Source organism: Lissotriton helveticus, chromosome 2_1, assembly GCF_964261635.1.
Source record: "Lissotriton helveticus chromosome 2_1, aLisHel1.1, whole genome shotgun sequence".
NCBI classification, from domain to species: Eukaryota; Metazoa; Chordata; class Amphibia; order Caudata; family Salamandridae; genus Lissotriton; species Lissotriton helveticus.
In genome coordinates this window covers 1,652,609,960-1,652,625,782 of record NC_136059.1, presented here as the reverse complement: position 1 = coordinate 1,652,625,782, position 15,823 = coordinate 1,652,609,960, and the positions used below count along the sequence as shown (strand labels likewise).

The following is a 15,823-nucleotide window of genomic DNA, read 5'->3' as shown; positions in this document are numbered from 1 at the left end:
AGGCCTGGAAGGTAGATCTACAGGGTAAGCTGCATTGGCTAGTACTGGGTGAAGCAGATTAACTGAGACTGGCGGTCCCAGATGAAACTTAATACAACCAACATTGCCCTGTGTTTAAACTAGCTACCAGGTGAATGAAGGACAACCTGCTATAGATGAACAGAGCCAAAACCGAAATCGTATTCATGGAAGCAACTGAGCATTAAACACTAAACTTTGACCAACTCCGAGCCTCAAAACCACCATATTATTAACAACAAGGGGTGGTGAGGGACAGAGTCTCTGAATTAAGCAGAATACTCTCACCCAGTCAAGAGATCAGGGCTAGATCCAACACAGTTTTTTAGCTCATTGCACCATCCCAGTTTCAGAACCTGGCTGTATGCAAATTAGTCTGTTCCTGTCCCAGTGCATGATGGGAACAGGGCAAACCAAACTACAAAAGACAATTCTTACACTGGGAAGGAAACAAGCTTCCGGGGACCGGTTTCTGGCATTACAGCCGTCTTCGGCCCGGCTTGCTTGAATCCTGATGGTGCAATGAGCAAGGGACTCATGTCTGAGTATACCCTTCCACGCTTAGGGTGGACAAAATTATTTACAACAAGGGGTGGTGAGGGACAGAGTCTCTGAATTAAGCAGAATACTCTCACCCAGTCAAGAGATCAGGGCTAGATCCAACACCGTTTTTTAGCTCATTGCACCATCCCAGTTTCAGAACCTGGCTGTATGCAAATTATGTTATAATAAATGGGCCAACCCACTAGTACTGGGACCTGGGTAATCAATGGTATATGAGGAGGGGTCCCAGATGGAACAACATAAAACACACAAAATCAACAAATTGACAAAATTTTACCTCATCACTATAAACTTCAAAGAATGTTATTTAATATACATCCTTCTTAGAAAACTAATTACCATGTCTTTTACAATAATACAGTTTAAAGCATTTCATGATAAGCCCAGAGAAAGCGTGGAGGGGGGAGTGAAGAAAGGACATTTGTGCAACATAGGTTCAAATTAGTCATAGAGGAATAACATAGTATGTGGTCTCATCAATATTTGCACATGTAGTGCCACACTAGACATATATACATTGTCATGTATCAACTCATAAATTGAAATAATCCTATCCTGTTAATGGCTGGCACAGTCACAAATACGTGTGGCTCTTGATGGACGTACTGCACCTGTGTTGGTGCCAACTGAATTTATTATCCAACTGCTAACCATCGCAATGAGAAAGAATTTCTTCATGTTTCAGGGCAAATTTTATGTACAATCCAAGGGAGTCGCAATGGGGGCAGCATTTGCGCCGGACCTGGCCATAATATACATGGCAGACTTTGAGCAGAAATTTGTCCTGAATCAAGAAAATCCTTACCAAGCACAATTAAAGATGTGGCGTCGCTACATAGATGACGTCTTAATGATTTGGACTGGCTCAGAAGAAACCTTAAATTTATTCCACCTTTGGTTGAATCAACGAAGTACAGATATTCAATTCACCATGCAGTCACATCAAGAAAAAGTCGACTTCCTTGATATCACTATCTTCCATGAAGAAGGTCAACTGTCCACAACACTGTATCGGAAACCCGCTGAACGCAACTCGCTCTTACTATATAATAGCCATCATCCTAGAGGCCTGAGGGACAACCTGCCGGTTGGTCAATTTTTCAGGCTAAGACGCAACTGTTCCAAAAAAGATGATTATTTTTTGCAGTCCGAAGCCCTAACTGTTAAATTGTTGGAAAGGGGATATCCGAAAAGACTTGTAAAGAGAGCACAAAAACGGGCATGGTACAGCCCCAGAGATGAATTACTCACTCCGCACATCAGAAATGACAACATTAATGAGCGGATGATTTGTGTTACCACATATAACACACAAAGTAACAACATAAAGAAAATTGTCAACAAGTATTGGCCTCTGGTGTCTGATGAGATTGGTCAACCGCAGCAACCTATGCACTCGTTTAAGAAATCTAGGAACATAAAAGATCAAGTGGTTAGTTCCTACCTAACGACACCTGAGCCACCCACCCTGCAATCTCTGTGGAATTTGCCATCAGTGCTCGGCCATTATAGATGTGGCCAATGTAAAGCTTGTCCAATGTGTGTACAAACTAAACAGTTTAAATACAAACAGCAATGTGTAGATTTAAAATCATTTACAAATTGTAATACAACCTGTGTGATCTACTGTATTAAATGCCCATGTGGCCTGGCCTACGTAGGCCAAACACAACAGAAAATTAAGGTCCGAATTTTGCAACATCAAAGTAGGATCAGATGTGAGGTAGTGGGGGCACCACTCGTAGACCACTACAGAAGGTTTGGCCATACAGTAGATGAGCTAGAGTGGGTGGTCCTCGAAAAGGTGATCCTGGGACCCCGGGGAAGGGAGTATATCATCCATCCTCACTGTAAGAGAAAGCAAATGGATGCACCGTTTGGACACTATAGTGCATGGGCTCAATGAACAAGAGAACAATTATGCCCAACTGGCATGCTTATAGTGTCAGATTCCATGTAATGCTATGTCCTGATTGAGTTTGTCTGATGTGATAATTGTCAGTGCAAAGATTGTAACACCAACTGTGACTAGAGGTCTTTTACAATCCAACTGAGATAAGATGCTTTTATTGTGATTTATAACTTGTTTACATGTGTTTAACTATTATATCTCTGCAATTTTTGTAAGCCTCTACATTTTTGAAATATAACAAGATTGCTGGATAGGGGGTGGTTAGAACACTGTTTGTACACACTGAATCCCCTTTGGTGTTTGGCCATGATGAGCGTCCTGCCACATTAATCCGGATGCGTTTGGAAGCAGATTTATTAATATAAATAATAGATGTCTGTGCGCCTTCGAGGATAATCTCCTTTTGTGCTAATACATGGCCCAGAATCACTAACGCGGTAAAACGATAGACCACGTATTTCCACCGCTTAATTTCACCCGGGGCCGAGTCTGTTTACCATTTCAAGTGTGCACCCATTGGCTACATGTAAGCACTGACATTTAGCTGCTGCCCGGTTTCTCACTACCGCTCCTGGCCTCGCGGTGAGTCACTCGAGTAAACGGAGTGATGTGCTGGTGAGCAGCGAGGATTCTTCCCGCTTTCATTCCTTCATTTTTCGGGTAAGCTTTAGACGAAACATTAGTCATATCCCCCAGGCTGTGTGGAGGTCGCTAGTGTTTATGTTAAAACGATCCTCCTGTCTATCCTTGTCCCACAGGGACGCATGTGAAATCCGAGAGGAATTTTAAAGCGCTTTTGGAGAGGAAGCTTTTCCAAGAAGCAATTTTGAAGTGAGAAGTTACTGCGAGCAAGACGTTTGGCTCTGCTTGTTTCACCTTTGCATTGGTGAGTAAACAACGAAGTAGTGGCTTTAGATGCCATTACGACATGAGAGATATGTTCTAAAAGAATTTTCTCGTTCTTTTGTTAATTGCAGATGAGACTTTTTTCAACAATAGAAGCTGTTTCCATGTAAAATAGCACCTAGGACCGCCACAGCGTGAATAGGTGAGCTTCTGACTAGTGTCACACTGGTTGGTTTTGAGTACGGAATGTTATGAATGATTAAGGCCAGCCCTGAGGTTGGCAGGTTTGGTTAGTTCTCCGTTGTTTGACTTGGCGATTTATGTTTTTAACCCGGCTGGGTAGTGTTTGATGTTTTATCAATTCATACACTTGTGCTTATATTAATTAGGGTTTTGCGTGGATTATAGCCAAGTACGGTCCACTGTCTCATAAATGCCTAATTTATTTTTAGGATCACGCTCTCTTGGTATTAGGAGCCCTTGGCCCAACAACGGTATCAGACGGAGCCATTAGAATCACCGTGCTTCGTGTAGGTAATTTGGTATGGCTTTAATTAGCCTTCAGTTCTTCCTTTAAGAATATATCAATTCTAATTTAGTTTCTCCTTTATAGGTGCCCTTTTATACTACCCCCACACCCCACTATCACCTGTCCTGAGGAAGACCCCGCTGTAGGGCAATAGCGTCGCCTGCTCAACTGGGGTCGAAACGTCGACACACTGTTATCTCTTCTTACCTGTTGGCAAACTGATCATTTGTGACTGTGCCAGCCATTAACAGGATAGGATTATTTCAATTTATGAGTTGATACATGACAATGTATATATGTCTAGTGTGGCACTACATGTGCAAATATTGATGAGACCACATACTATGTTATTCCTCTATGACTAATTTGAACCTATGTTGCACAAATTTCCTTTCTTCACTCCCCCCTCCACGCTTTCTCTGGGCTTATCATGAAATGCTTTAAACTGTATTATTGTAAAAGACATGGTAATTAGTTTTCTAAGAAGGATGTATATTAAATAACATTCTTTGAAGTTTATAGTGATGAGGTAAAATTTTGTCAATTTGTTGATTTTGTGTGTTTTATGTTGTTCCATCTGGGACCCCTCCTCATATACCTTGTATGCAAATTAGTCTGTTCCTGTCCCAGTGCATGATGGGAACAGGGCAAACCAAACTACAAAAGCCAACTCTTACACGGGGAAGGAAACCAGCTTCCGGGGACCGGTTTCTGGCATTACAGCCGTCTTCGGCCCGGCTTGCTTGAATCCTGATGGTGCAATGAGCAAGGGACTCATGTCTGAGTATACCCTTCCACGCTTAGGGTGGACAAAATTATTAACAACAAGGGGTGGTGAGGGACAGAGTCTCTGAATTAAGCAGAATACTCTCACCCAGTCAAGAGATCAGGGCTAGATCCAACACCGTTTTTTAGCTCATTGCACCATCCCAGTTTCAGAACCTGGCTGTATGCAAATTAGTCTGTTCCTGTCCCAGTGCATGATGGGAACAGGGCAAACCAAACTACAAAAGCCAATTCTTACACTGGGAAGGAAACAAGCTTCCGGGGACCGGTTTCTGGCATTACAGCCGTCTTCGGCCCGGCTTGCTTGAATCCTGATGGTGCAATGAGCAAGGGACTCATGTCTGAGTATACCCTTCCACGCTTAGGGTGGACAAAATTATTAACAACAAGGGGTGGTGAGGGACAGAGTCTCTGAATTAAGCAGAATACTCTCACCCAGTCAAGAGATCAGGGCTAGATCCAACACCGTTTTTTAGCTCACTGCACCATCCCAGTTTCAGAACCTGGCTGTATGCAAATTAGTATGTTCCTGTCCCAGTGCATGATGGGAACAGGGCAAACCAAACTACAAAAGCCAATTCCATCACCACCCCTTGTTGTTCAAAACCACCATAAGCCTCCCAAAAAAAGAACCTGAGCATACTCATTGACGCCGACCTTTCCTTGGCACCATGGATCAATGCAGAAGTCCAGTGCACCAATCTACAGCTCTCCTTACTCAGCAAAATCTACTGAATCTCCATTTTATTTACAGATGGAGCTGACAAGAGCTCTGGTTATGGAATGCCTAGACTACTGCAATGTAATTTACACTGGTCTCTCTGAAAACCTTATCTCTAGGTTAAAGGGCTTCAGAATCAAACCAGAGATATCTGGAAAAGCTGGGCAGGCTCTATATTACACTCCTCCCACAAACCTCTATTCAGGGTCCGCCCATTCAAATAACTGTTGATCTTACAAAAGAATGAAGCATAGAGGTAGACCCTGGGGAGTCCAAAGATGAAGGTTGTGAAATGTATTTTAGCATAACCAGAACCGAACAACATGCAGTTCAGAAAATGACTTCAAAAAGACCATCAGACTCTAAGACCCGATGGAAAAACATCAGAATCAACCATCACCATTCGATCAGACTTGATCATACCCAACCTTTGTCTTTTCAATATACCTCAATGACCTAAGAATGCACTCTGAAGTAACTTAACCGCTACACATAACCCTTCACAAAACTCTGAAATAAATAAATATAAAATAAATGTACATTTCACAGACAATACAAACCAGCAAGTCAATGTTTCTGAGAGACTTTCCCAGAGAAGGACTTCTAAAGAGCCTTCGGCAAGTTCTATGTACTAGACCCCTAGGAGGAGCTTGTCTCAGACGAATCATCAGCAGCAGGAGGCTCACAGCGATTAAAGTAAGAATACTGTTATGCAGATCTGAAGAGCGACCTATCATCCGAGAGGGTATCCTAGTTCTGCGCAGATGTGAGTCTAGCCACAAATAGGGCCAAGTGGGACAACTCGAAAAGCCAGGTCTTCAACTTCTTGCGGAACTTAAGAAGTTAAAAGGATGCTTTTTTCTGTAGCAGCAGGTTCCATATGCTACAAGAGCGATGTAGGAGAAGACTCAACCATCCGATCTGGTATTCCATAAGCGATGTGTGCAAGTAGGAGCCTAGACGAGCCGAGGTGTCTGGACGGTTTGTAAAAGCTGATGCAAATTGTTGAGGTATGTTGCACAAATATTATGTAATGCCTTGAAAGTGTTAGTGAGGGTGGAGCTTTTTCAGGTGTGGTATGATGCAAGTGCAGTGTGGGAGGTTGAGGGTGAATCTGGCCTCAGACTTCTGAATGGTCTGCAGCCTTCTTGTGAGTAATTAAAACTGAGGATGTGGCGATAACAGGCACATACACATCACTTCGTTTGTATGAGCAAAAAAGTAAACCAAGCCCAACAAATTCATGTCTTAACAGTTTCAGTCAGAAGCAACAAATAATACCCTAACTTACCCTGAATCACGTGAGAGTTGTCTTTCAGAAAGAAGTTATACAGGTACTTTGGGATGAAAGCAGACATGCAGGCATATGCCAGGGCTAAAACAGAATAAATGAAACACAACATGAATAAAAGTCAAGTAAATCGTCTCCATCTGCAATTAACGTGTAAGTTCATAGTAAAACATAATGTTTTTTAGACGAATAAAGTTTTGAGGATATTTTAGAAAACATAATACCACAACCGAATATTTGCCCTTGTGCCTAAAGATGAGCGAGCCACTAAAGGCTCTGAGCAGAACCAATCCAAAGCACACAACCCCATCTGATCCTTTCATTGACTAGGCTTGGGATCATGTTGCTGCTTCTGGGTCCTCCAATTCTTTGGGCCATATGTATCAATGTTAGGTTTTGCGATTCACAAATAGCGAATTTTTGAGAATCGCTATTTGAGAATCGCAAAACACTATGTATGTAGGATTTTGCCTAGAGGCGCATAGGAATGAATGGGAAGACATTCTCAATTTGTGATTCCCAATTAGAGAATCGCAAATTGAGAATGCAATTTCTAGTGTGCCAGGGTGTCAAAATGACAGCCTGTTGCACCCCTGAAATGAGCTTGGGTGCACATGTGGTGCACATACATGCCCTAAGGGCATGTGTGTGCGTCACATGCCACTTTGAAAAATGCAAAAATGTGCATTTCTAAAAGAAATCGCAAATCACTACCTAACTAGTAGCTGGTGGTAATTTGCGATTCCTTATGCCATATTAGCACAACTTGGGTGCTTCATACATTCCATTTAAGGAATCGTAATTTGCGATTCTTTAAATGCATTTGCAAAATAAGGAATCACAAATTTTGCGATTCCTTCATTTGTGATACACTGCTTTCATGCATAGTACTAGGCCAAATTGCGATCGCAAACACTAAAATTCTGCGAATATGTATCAACGCTAAAACGCTTGCGATCGCAATTCGCCTTGATACATATGGCCCCTATTGCGTAACTAGCCCCAATGTGTGTAGCACATGGAATGATGGAGAGAGAAACTGGAGAGAAAGACAGGGCAGGGAAGAGGTAGAGAGACAGGGCAGAGTGAAATGGGCAGTGGTTAGTGAGAGAAAATGGATAATGGTTGGTAAGAAACATGGGTCTGTATGCTACTTGCTTCTTCTTCCCTTTCAATTTCTCCCAACCACCCTGCTCCCCAACCTCCCCCTCTGGTCTGTCACTGAATATTACTTTTTATACTGGCTTGAAATGCGGTTTGGCTCTTGGATTCAAACCACAGCCTGGTCTCGGGTCTTCTCATAAACGTTCTGATTAGCACAACCCTTTGCGTCTAATGCGTCTCATACCAAGGATACTTTAGCTAAAATACTGTAACCAACTCTTGGCACAGACCTCTAACCTACCTCATCCATTTACGACTGTCTGCAGCCTCAGTCTTACTGCGAAAGATACACAAATCATGAGCAGGGTGAAGACTGATTTGCATATGGTTGGGTCTAAACTGGAAAGCGTGAAAAAAATGATATATTTAACACAGATCTGTGAATGTGGTTGAATGTTTGATTAATTCAGCATTCTTTCAATCATCTGTTCTTTTTGCATTTGTCGCCCTATGTGGGTCCCGTGCTCGCTGCGACACCAGATTCAAGCTAGCCTAGCTGATGAGGGCTGTTACTCCGAAACCGGTCCCTGTGACTGGGGTTGAATGTTTGATTCATCCAGCATTCCCTCCATCATCTGTTCTTTTTGCATTTGTCGCCCTACGTGGGAAGGATATGCCCAGATGTGGGTCCCGTGCTCGCTGCGCCACCAGATTCAAGCTAGCCTAGCTGATGAGGGCTGTTACTCCTAAACTGGTCCCTGTGACTGGGGTTGAATGTTTTATTCACCCAGCATTCTGTCCATCATCTCTTCTTTTTGCGGCCATATACACATTTTTACACTCTATATACCATCTCAACCTTTTTAAGGCTTTTATATATACAGTTTTATGTAATGGTCTACTTTGGTTTTTTTCAACCTTGGCAATTACGTATAGCTGTTTTGTCTATCTATCCTAAACCATCTGTAACTTCCATGTAACGAAATATTTCTTCTGTAAAGTGTTATATAAATATGCGTAAATAAATACCATCATCACCTTGCACGAGAAAGATGTGGACAACATACTGTGTGAACTTATTATTGTTTTGATTGATGTGACAACACTGCCATCTGCAGGCTGCTGAATCACTAAGATTTGTTCAGGTTATCAGTCTTTCGCAAGTTCACATTTTTTACGGTTGAATGTTTCAGCGTTTTGGAGATCAAAGAATAGGAGACGATTGTGTGCTATGTGGAAGTAGAGGCGGCTAAGCGAGAGGTATGCAAGCGTCACGCATCAAGAACTGAAGTTTGCTGTTTTATGGCGCTAATATGCAATTTTCAGTGTAGCTACAGGTTAAAGCAGTACATATCCCCGTAGTTTTCATGTCTCAGTCAGTCACTGGAGGGCACGATTGGCTGACCCAGAACTCAGTGTGAGGTTTTTTCTTTTCTCCAAGTGATCAACGACTTTTATCGGCAGAGGCCTATTTGTCTCAAAATTAAGACAATTTTTTTAACAACTGATTTTTTAATAACTGATATCTTCTATGTAGGGGACACAAACATAGTTTAGTGCTTGAAATTCTCTTTAGAGATTTACTTTTTACATTTTTTTTAAGAAAGCAGATCACAGCAAAAATAACACACTGTAGCAAAATGTCCACGTACAAAACATTAAACATCACTAATGCTAAGTGTAGGAAAGTAGGATCTGCTTTCATGGTTACCCCCACTTTTTGCTGGTGTTATTCTGTTTTCTGACTAGCCTAGATGGAGTCCTGCTAATCAGGACCCAAGTCACTGTGCTCTCTCCCTAAATTTGACTATGGTAAGAACTTTGGTACCCTCCCAATAGGCTACTGGTTTACCCTTCTATGTCCCTAGTATATAATGTGTCTTCGGCCTGTGGGTGCTCTTGAGGGTCTTCATTAGCTTCAGTGCGCTCCCCTACTTGCTTGGGGCCTGCTCTGACTCTCCTGCACTTGTTGAGTCCCTTGGACCTCGCTAGTCCCAACGCTGCATCTTTTTCGTTTACCATATCTGTTGTGGCTGCCAAGGCTTGTTGGTGCTCCCGCCGGACACCGACCCCCTGGTTCTTGACTTCCTACGTGGGACAGCTTGTGAATTGCTCCTGGTCTTTCACAGCATCGCCGGGTCCACACAGCTGCAGCGACAAGGTCACCATCATCACCCCTGCGTCTTCCATCATAAGTGGTCATTGGTCTTCTGTGCCTTCTGGTCACTCCTGAGTGACACATACTCTGTCCCCTCTGCTTGCAGGTACTCCTCTTCAAGAATCCATCCTTGGATTCCACTGGACTCTCACCTTCTTCGCCAGTGACATAATTTCTAAAATCCTCCCTTGTGGTCTTTGGTTTCCGACGTCACTTCACAACTATGCACCCTGCTTCCCTGGTGTAGGTATCCTGGTTCCTGTGGTATCTACGGGTGGGGAGACTCTCCAACCTTCCATCTTCTATGAGGTTTCTTCAGGGTCCACTGGGAGGGATCCTTCTTAAAAACTGCAACCACGACTGTCCCATTTACTTGCATTGAGTTTGTGACTGTGTTTCCACTCTGCACACAGCCTCTGCGGGATTCCTGGGCACTTACATTGGGTGGTTCCTTGTGTCCCCAGCTCATCTGAGTCTTCTGGTCCAAGTCCCAACTTCGGTCTCAGTTCGCATTCCACTTCTTTAGTATATGGTTTGGTCTCCCCTGGAGACCACTGTGTATTTGTGCTTACTTACCTTACATTTGAAGTAACGTGTGTACTGTGTTTATATCTCCACGTAGCAGATATACCAATGTGTTAGTGAGTGTGTATAATAAATATACTTTTTTTTAAAACTACACTGTGTGGTTCTTTTTGTTTAACCTACACTACACGATTAGTTCTGGTAAAACAAGCTGATTAACACTCCTTCTGGACTAAGGCAGAAGGCTATTCTCCACAGCTACCACTCAGAGAGCTTTACATGGCTGTCTAAGACCACTAAAATCACCATAAGGGTTTCCTGGATTAGTGCAAGGCACTTCATTTAAATAAATGTGAACCATATACTAAGCCAGACTCCTACACAAAATAAAGCAAGTCAAAATGGCAACAGCATAAAAACCAAACGCGTTTTCCACCATCTGTTAGTCCATCTGTCCCTGTAGCTCATATGCGGTCTGTATTCCTGTGTCTGCCCAAAATAACTTTGTATTCTGGGAATTGTAGTTCATCCTTTATCGTCACAATTGTGGGTTTAAAAATGACAGCACACAAATGCTGTTTGTCCAAAATTCACGAATTACTTTACTGGCATCTTGACAACTAGGCAGCTGTGCCAGTATGGAAGTTGTGTCTGCATGTGTGTTACCTGTACTTGTGATGCTGGGTTCATTAAAAGCGGAAACAACAACAAATTAAAAGAGAGCCCAGCCATGAAACGTTTGCCATGTAAATTGTGCAATAAATATCATGTAAATGTATGATAAGTTCTCATAAAAATATTTAATTAGCAGACTCGCTTCAGCTTAATGCATCAGATTATATCACTGCATTGAGAAGAATTTATGAAAGGTTTTTAAACATGAACTTAGAAACACTCATGCCCCCGTGCCCTGATGACAATGGTGTTAGTGAAGCAAGAGGCAAGTCAGTTGTCATGTGCACGGTATATGAGGCCCGGATTCTTATTATACATGGAGCAACAATGAGGGCTATTAAATCAAATACAAGATAGGTTTTTGTACAAAGGAAATCCTACAGTTGTGGATTTTAAGGTGCTAATGAAGAAATAGGAGGCACAGTGAAAGAGAATGTTTGCCTAAGATAACACACACTTAGTGAAATGGGGAAGCTTGGTTTGATCCCAGGTTTTTAGGTTTGATATTATGCAATTCCACAACTTAATGGAATCCTCTCTCTCTCTCTCTCCTGTTTCACATAAAATAGTAATGCTTTATCTTTTATTCTAGGTGCATGAGGCTTGAGCATGGGTGGCAGGTAGAAGTCACATGAAATTTGGTTCGTTTTGGACTCGAGTGTCCAAGAGAACCTCGAGCTGAGCCACAAACAGATTTCTGGCTCAAGCCTTCAGTGGCTCTCACCCCACTCGTGATTTGTTTATGCGTTGAATTGCTGCTGCCGAATGGCCATACCTATTGTCTTTGTAAATGATTGTTAGATATTTGATACAGCAGAACACAACATCAAGTATCAGTAGAATGTTTTACAGGAGACGTTTTTCCTGCATCAGGAGTATCTGAAACAAAAAAATGCTGCTCTTGAACATATATATTATTTATATATGAAGTGGGCCTAAATGAAGGCAGGGTGCATGTGAAAGTGTTTGAACAGAGGTCTACCCACACTTACTATATTTCTGCAGACGGATTTGCTAATGTTACATCTAAAATCAAAGAACTAGGAATGAAGATTTACTGGCTTCAGCACGAGACCATGACTTTGTGCCTCGAATTGTAAATTAAATATGTGTTAAGTGAAAAGTAACTGTGCAGTGTGCTGCCTCGTACTGCATGCTTCATCTCTGCCCATAATGTCCAGGTTTCTAAAACACAGACTAGTTGTTTAAGACATGTATTTAAAAGCAGTTTCATCTATAGAGCTCTAAATATAAATCGGTACTTGTTCTCTGCTGCCCCCCTCCCCCCCCCCCAACTGGTCTCGCATCAGCCTGAGGCATCGAAAGCATGCTTGTATCAAAATGGGCTCTTGCACATATTTCAGAGTAAAAAAGGCAAATATTTCTCAGCACAAAAATTGTAAAGAAGTGACAACTGAAGAAAGACCAAACGAAGCAGGGAGGTAGTCCAAAAAGAGTTAGGAACAGCACAGATGCTCAAAATAGAACTAATTGTGTTTTACGTGTCGTTGAATAATTACCCCTTCAACGCATATTTAGTGGTAATAAACGAGGGAACATTATCCAGAGAGAGTGCATTAAGTCGAAAGCTTCGAGGGTGCAGTTAGTGCCAAAAACACAGAATGCAAATGTGCGTGAGACTTTTCAACTTTAAACTGGTGTCGACCACAGCAATTGTAACTCTAACGAAACATCAATAACATTGTGATATCCCCACTACGTGTGCCCGGGACTGTGCTCAGTTTCCAGTGTGGACCCTTTGGTTCACACAACTCGCGGGTGTTATTGGGTAATTCCCCCGACCAGGCAGCACCGTACCTACTCCATTGAAAACACCACGCGCATTAGTCTGAGCTCCATTCTTCCTGACTTCACTAAAACCCTACCCTTCACAGATGTGAAACCGGTGTAAAGAAAGGTTGCAGTTGTAGGGCAGGCGTAGATTCTAGGACAGGTATAAAACGTTGGCTACACCAAATTCCATTTTAGATCAGAGGTGCTCACCTTTGTTAGGGTTCAAAGCAAAACGTATGAGCATGCCTGGCTGGCAATGTTACAATGGGTTTTCTTTGCACGTGCGTAGTGAGGCAGGCAACCATTATTAATTAACCGTCGTTCTAAGGCCGGCCATGTTAGAAAAGTAAATTAAAATGTTTAAAAAGTGAGAAATAAGTGTGAGCAAACACCAAAAATGGCGTGGGCGGCCTGCATCACTTGACAGCTACAAAGCTCACGCAAAACAAATAATAATAATCAAGAAATGTAATATAGGGAGGGGCACGAGAAGTGGAGTGGGGAAACAGAAAGAGGGCATAGGGAAACATGATAAAATGGAGATAGAGCAATGAAATGCATGCACCTCACAGTGTGATACAATAAGATAAAGAGCGTGCCCTCACGTATGAAGTGAAAGAATAGGCTAATATAGCCTTATAGCTTGCTGCAGAGGGCTATACCGGTTGTTAAAGGCCCTGAATTCGAGTTACAGGCCCAAGCCGCCAGCGAGGGCCTATAAAGAGGGAGAGAGCCTTTAACAACTGGTATAGCCCTCGGCGGAAGGGCTATAGGCTATAAGACTATTAGGACATTCCACCCAATAAGGGTAAATCTTCTAAATGAAAAAAGGGGAAACATGAAGACAAACATCTGGGGTTATACCAGCCATTATAAGCCAGGAGCTACTCTATTGTCTTCAATGCTCTCAACATCCCACTGTTCTCATATGGCCTTGTAGCCCACTGCTGAGGGCTAAACCAGTTGTTAAAGGCCCTGGATCCAAGTTAAAACTGACGAGATGGTCACAAGACAGTAGCTAAATCTTTTTGACAGTAATATTGTTTTTCAATCAGTACGTTTATGGGATTCCTTCAAATGAAAGTTTGATACCTACATATTCAGTTTCTAATAGGGGGCAAATTCTTCATCATGGTCTACGCAAAAAGAATGCTCTGGGCTCACACGTCTCTGTCTATTATAAAAAACTTAGGGCCTGATTCATAAAAATTGGTGCATGAGTAGGTGTGACCATTCTTCTACACACAGCTTACTGATGAATTTCAGGAGTAAGTCATGACCCCTTCTGTCTTGCTTCTGGAATTCAGGAGTACTGCACGATTAAGTTAAACTGGTTGTAAATCAGGGCCTTACTCTTTGGAAAACAGACGTAAAATTGCAAAAACTGCACCATGACTATTCTCTACTGGCATTTCCAGGACTACACAGATTGTACTGGTGCAATTGGATATGGACATTTGGTCTTTCTGTCTAGAGCAAAAACATCATTTAACATCAACTGTTTTGCTCAAACGGTGAGGCCAAATAGTAGTGTCTGTAAAACAGTTGATCTACTCCAGGCCCAGATCACGTTTTGAATGTATATGAGCGAAGCAATCTATTTAGTAAAGACAGTTCATATTTATCAGTTAAGTTTTGAGGCCACTTCCTACTTTCATATGCTACCATTATCATATTACTGCATTTTAAAGGTGGTGCTGCGTACGGCCTCCCAGGGGAACTTGTCGAGAGACGACAGCAGCCATCTTCCGGGAGCTCCTTTCATCCCTCGCCTCTGCTGGCAGACTGCTATTCCCAGAACGAATGTGCTCGCACAATCTTGCAATTAATGGGCTGTAAATGGTACTTAAGAAGCGTTCTCGGCATCTGCATGCCAAGATGCTGAGCTGCGAGCTAAGGCTGGCGATCACTCAGAAAAACATATCAATCTAAAGCATTTGAGCAATGTTGCAGCCTCTCAATTAAAGGAGGCATAAATCGTGTCTCAAACGCAAGTGTCTAGAATAAAAATCAATTTCCCTCCAACACAGAAGAATACTCTGCACTACCAGAAACACTGTGAATCCAATTACCCTTCTTAAAATCTGACGGTAGCTCCCTTCATCACACAGCCAACCTGCCAGGTAGGTACGGACATCTAAAAAGGGCGATGCCTTGGTGGACTGCCAGAACAGTCACCTGGGTCTAAATGATCCCCCTTGTCTCTCCTAGCAGCACAGAAGACTTGAGGGCAAGGTGGAGTGCCCTCAACTCCAGTAGATTGATATGGTGTCTTTTTGGGATCACGACTCTTGTATTTGTTTGTAGGTGATGCATAGGGGCTCACCATCTCTCCAGAGATGCATCTGCAACAATTATCGGACTTGGAATGTCTTGATAAACAGGAGGACATTTCAGAATATTATTTGCCTTACAGCACCATGAGAAAGAGTGAATCGCAGGTGTTGTTAGAATTAGCCTCCGTTCTCGATGTCTCACTTTGACACCATGTGTAGTCTAGAGTGAGGCACTAGGAAGACGCAGGAAAGGTAAGGCTCTTTCTGATGGATACTTCTAACTGCAGATTCCTCACCTTTAGAATATCCCCAGGTGCCAAACTGCATCCGGTAAACTTTTCAGCATAGCGCCTGCGTGCCAATAGGCGGTGGCGTGCAATTCAGAGTCAACTCTATTCCACCCCAAAGGTCACGAATGGAGCCATATAGAGGCATCATCCAAGTGCTCTGACACCAGGTTTCTTGCCTTCAGAAGCACAACCCAAAAGTAATCAATTGTGCCAATGTGCAAATCTCCAATTTGTAACCTTTTTAGCTGGAAAAGGAGTCATTCCACCGAACGGGGAAGACGGAGGAAGGTGAGGAATCTGCCGTTCGACAGAATATCCCTAGAAGAAAAAGTGA

The 15,823-nt window shown here is 42.6% G+C and overlaps 1 protein-coding gene across 5 annotated transcripts in view; it reads right to left on the bottom strand.

Moving 5' to 3' along the window:
* The window catches only part of TBCK (TBC1 domain containing kinase), a 1,465,497-nt gene that overhangs the window by 824,253 nt on the left and 625,421 nt on the right, over window positions 1-15,823 (bottom strand). For all 5 annotated transcript variants that reach the window (XM_078676605.1, XM_078676609.1, XM_078676607.1 and 2 more), the window contains one exon: window positions 6,668-6,751. In XM_078676605.1, the coding sequence (XP_078532731.1) occupies window positions 6,668-6,751 (84 nt within the window). The remainder of the gene's footprint in view (window positions 1-6,667; window positions 6,752-15,823) is intronic.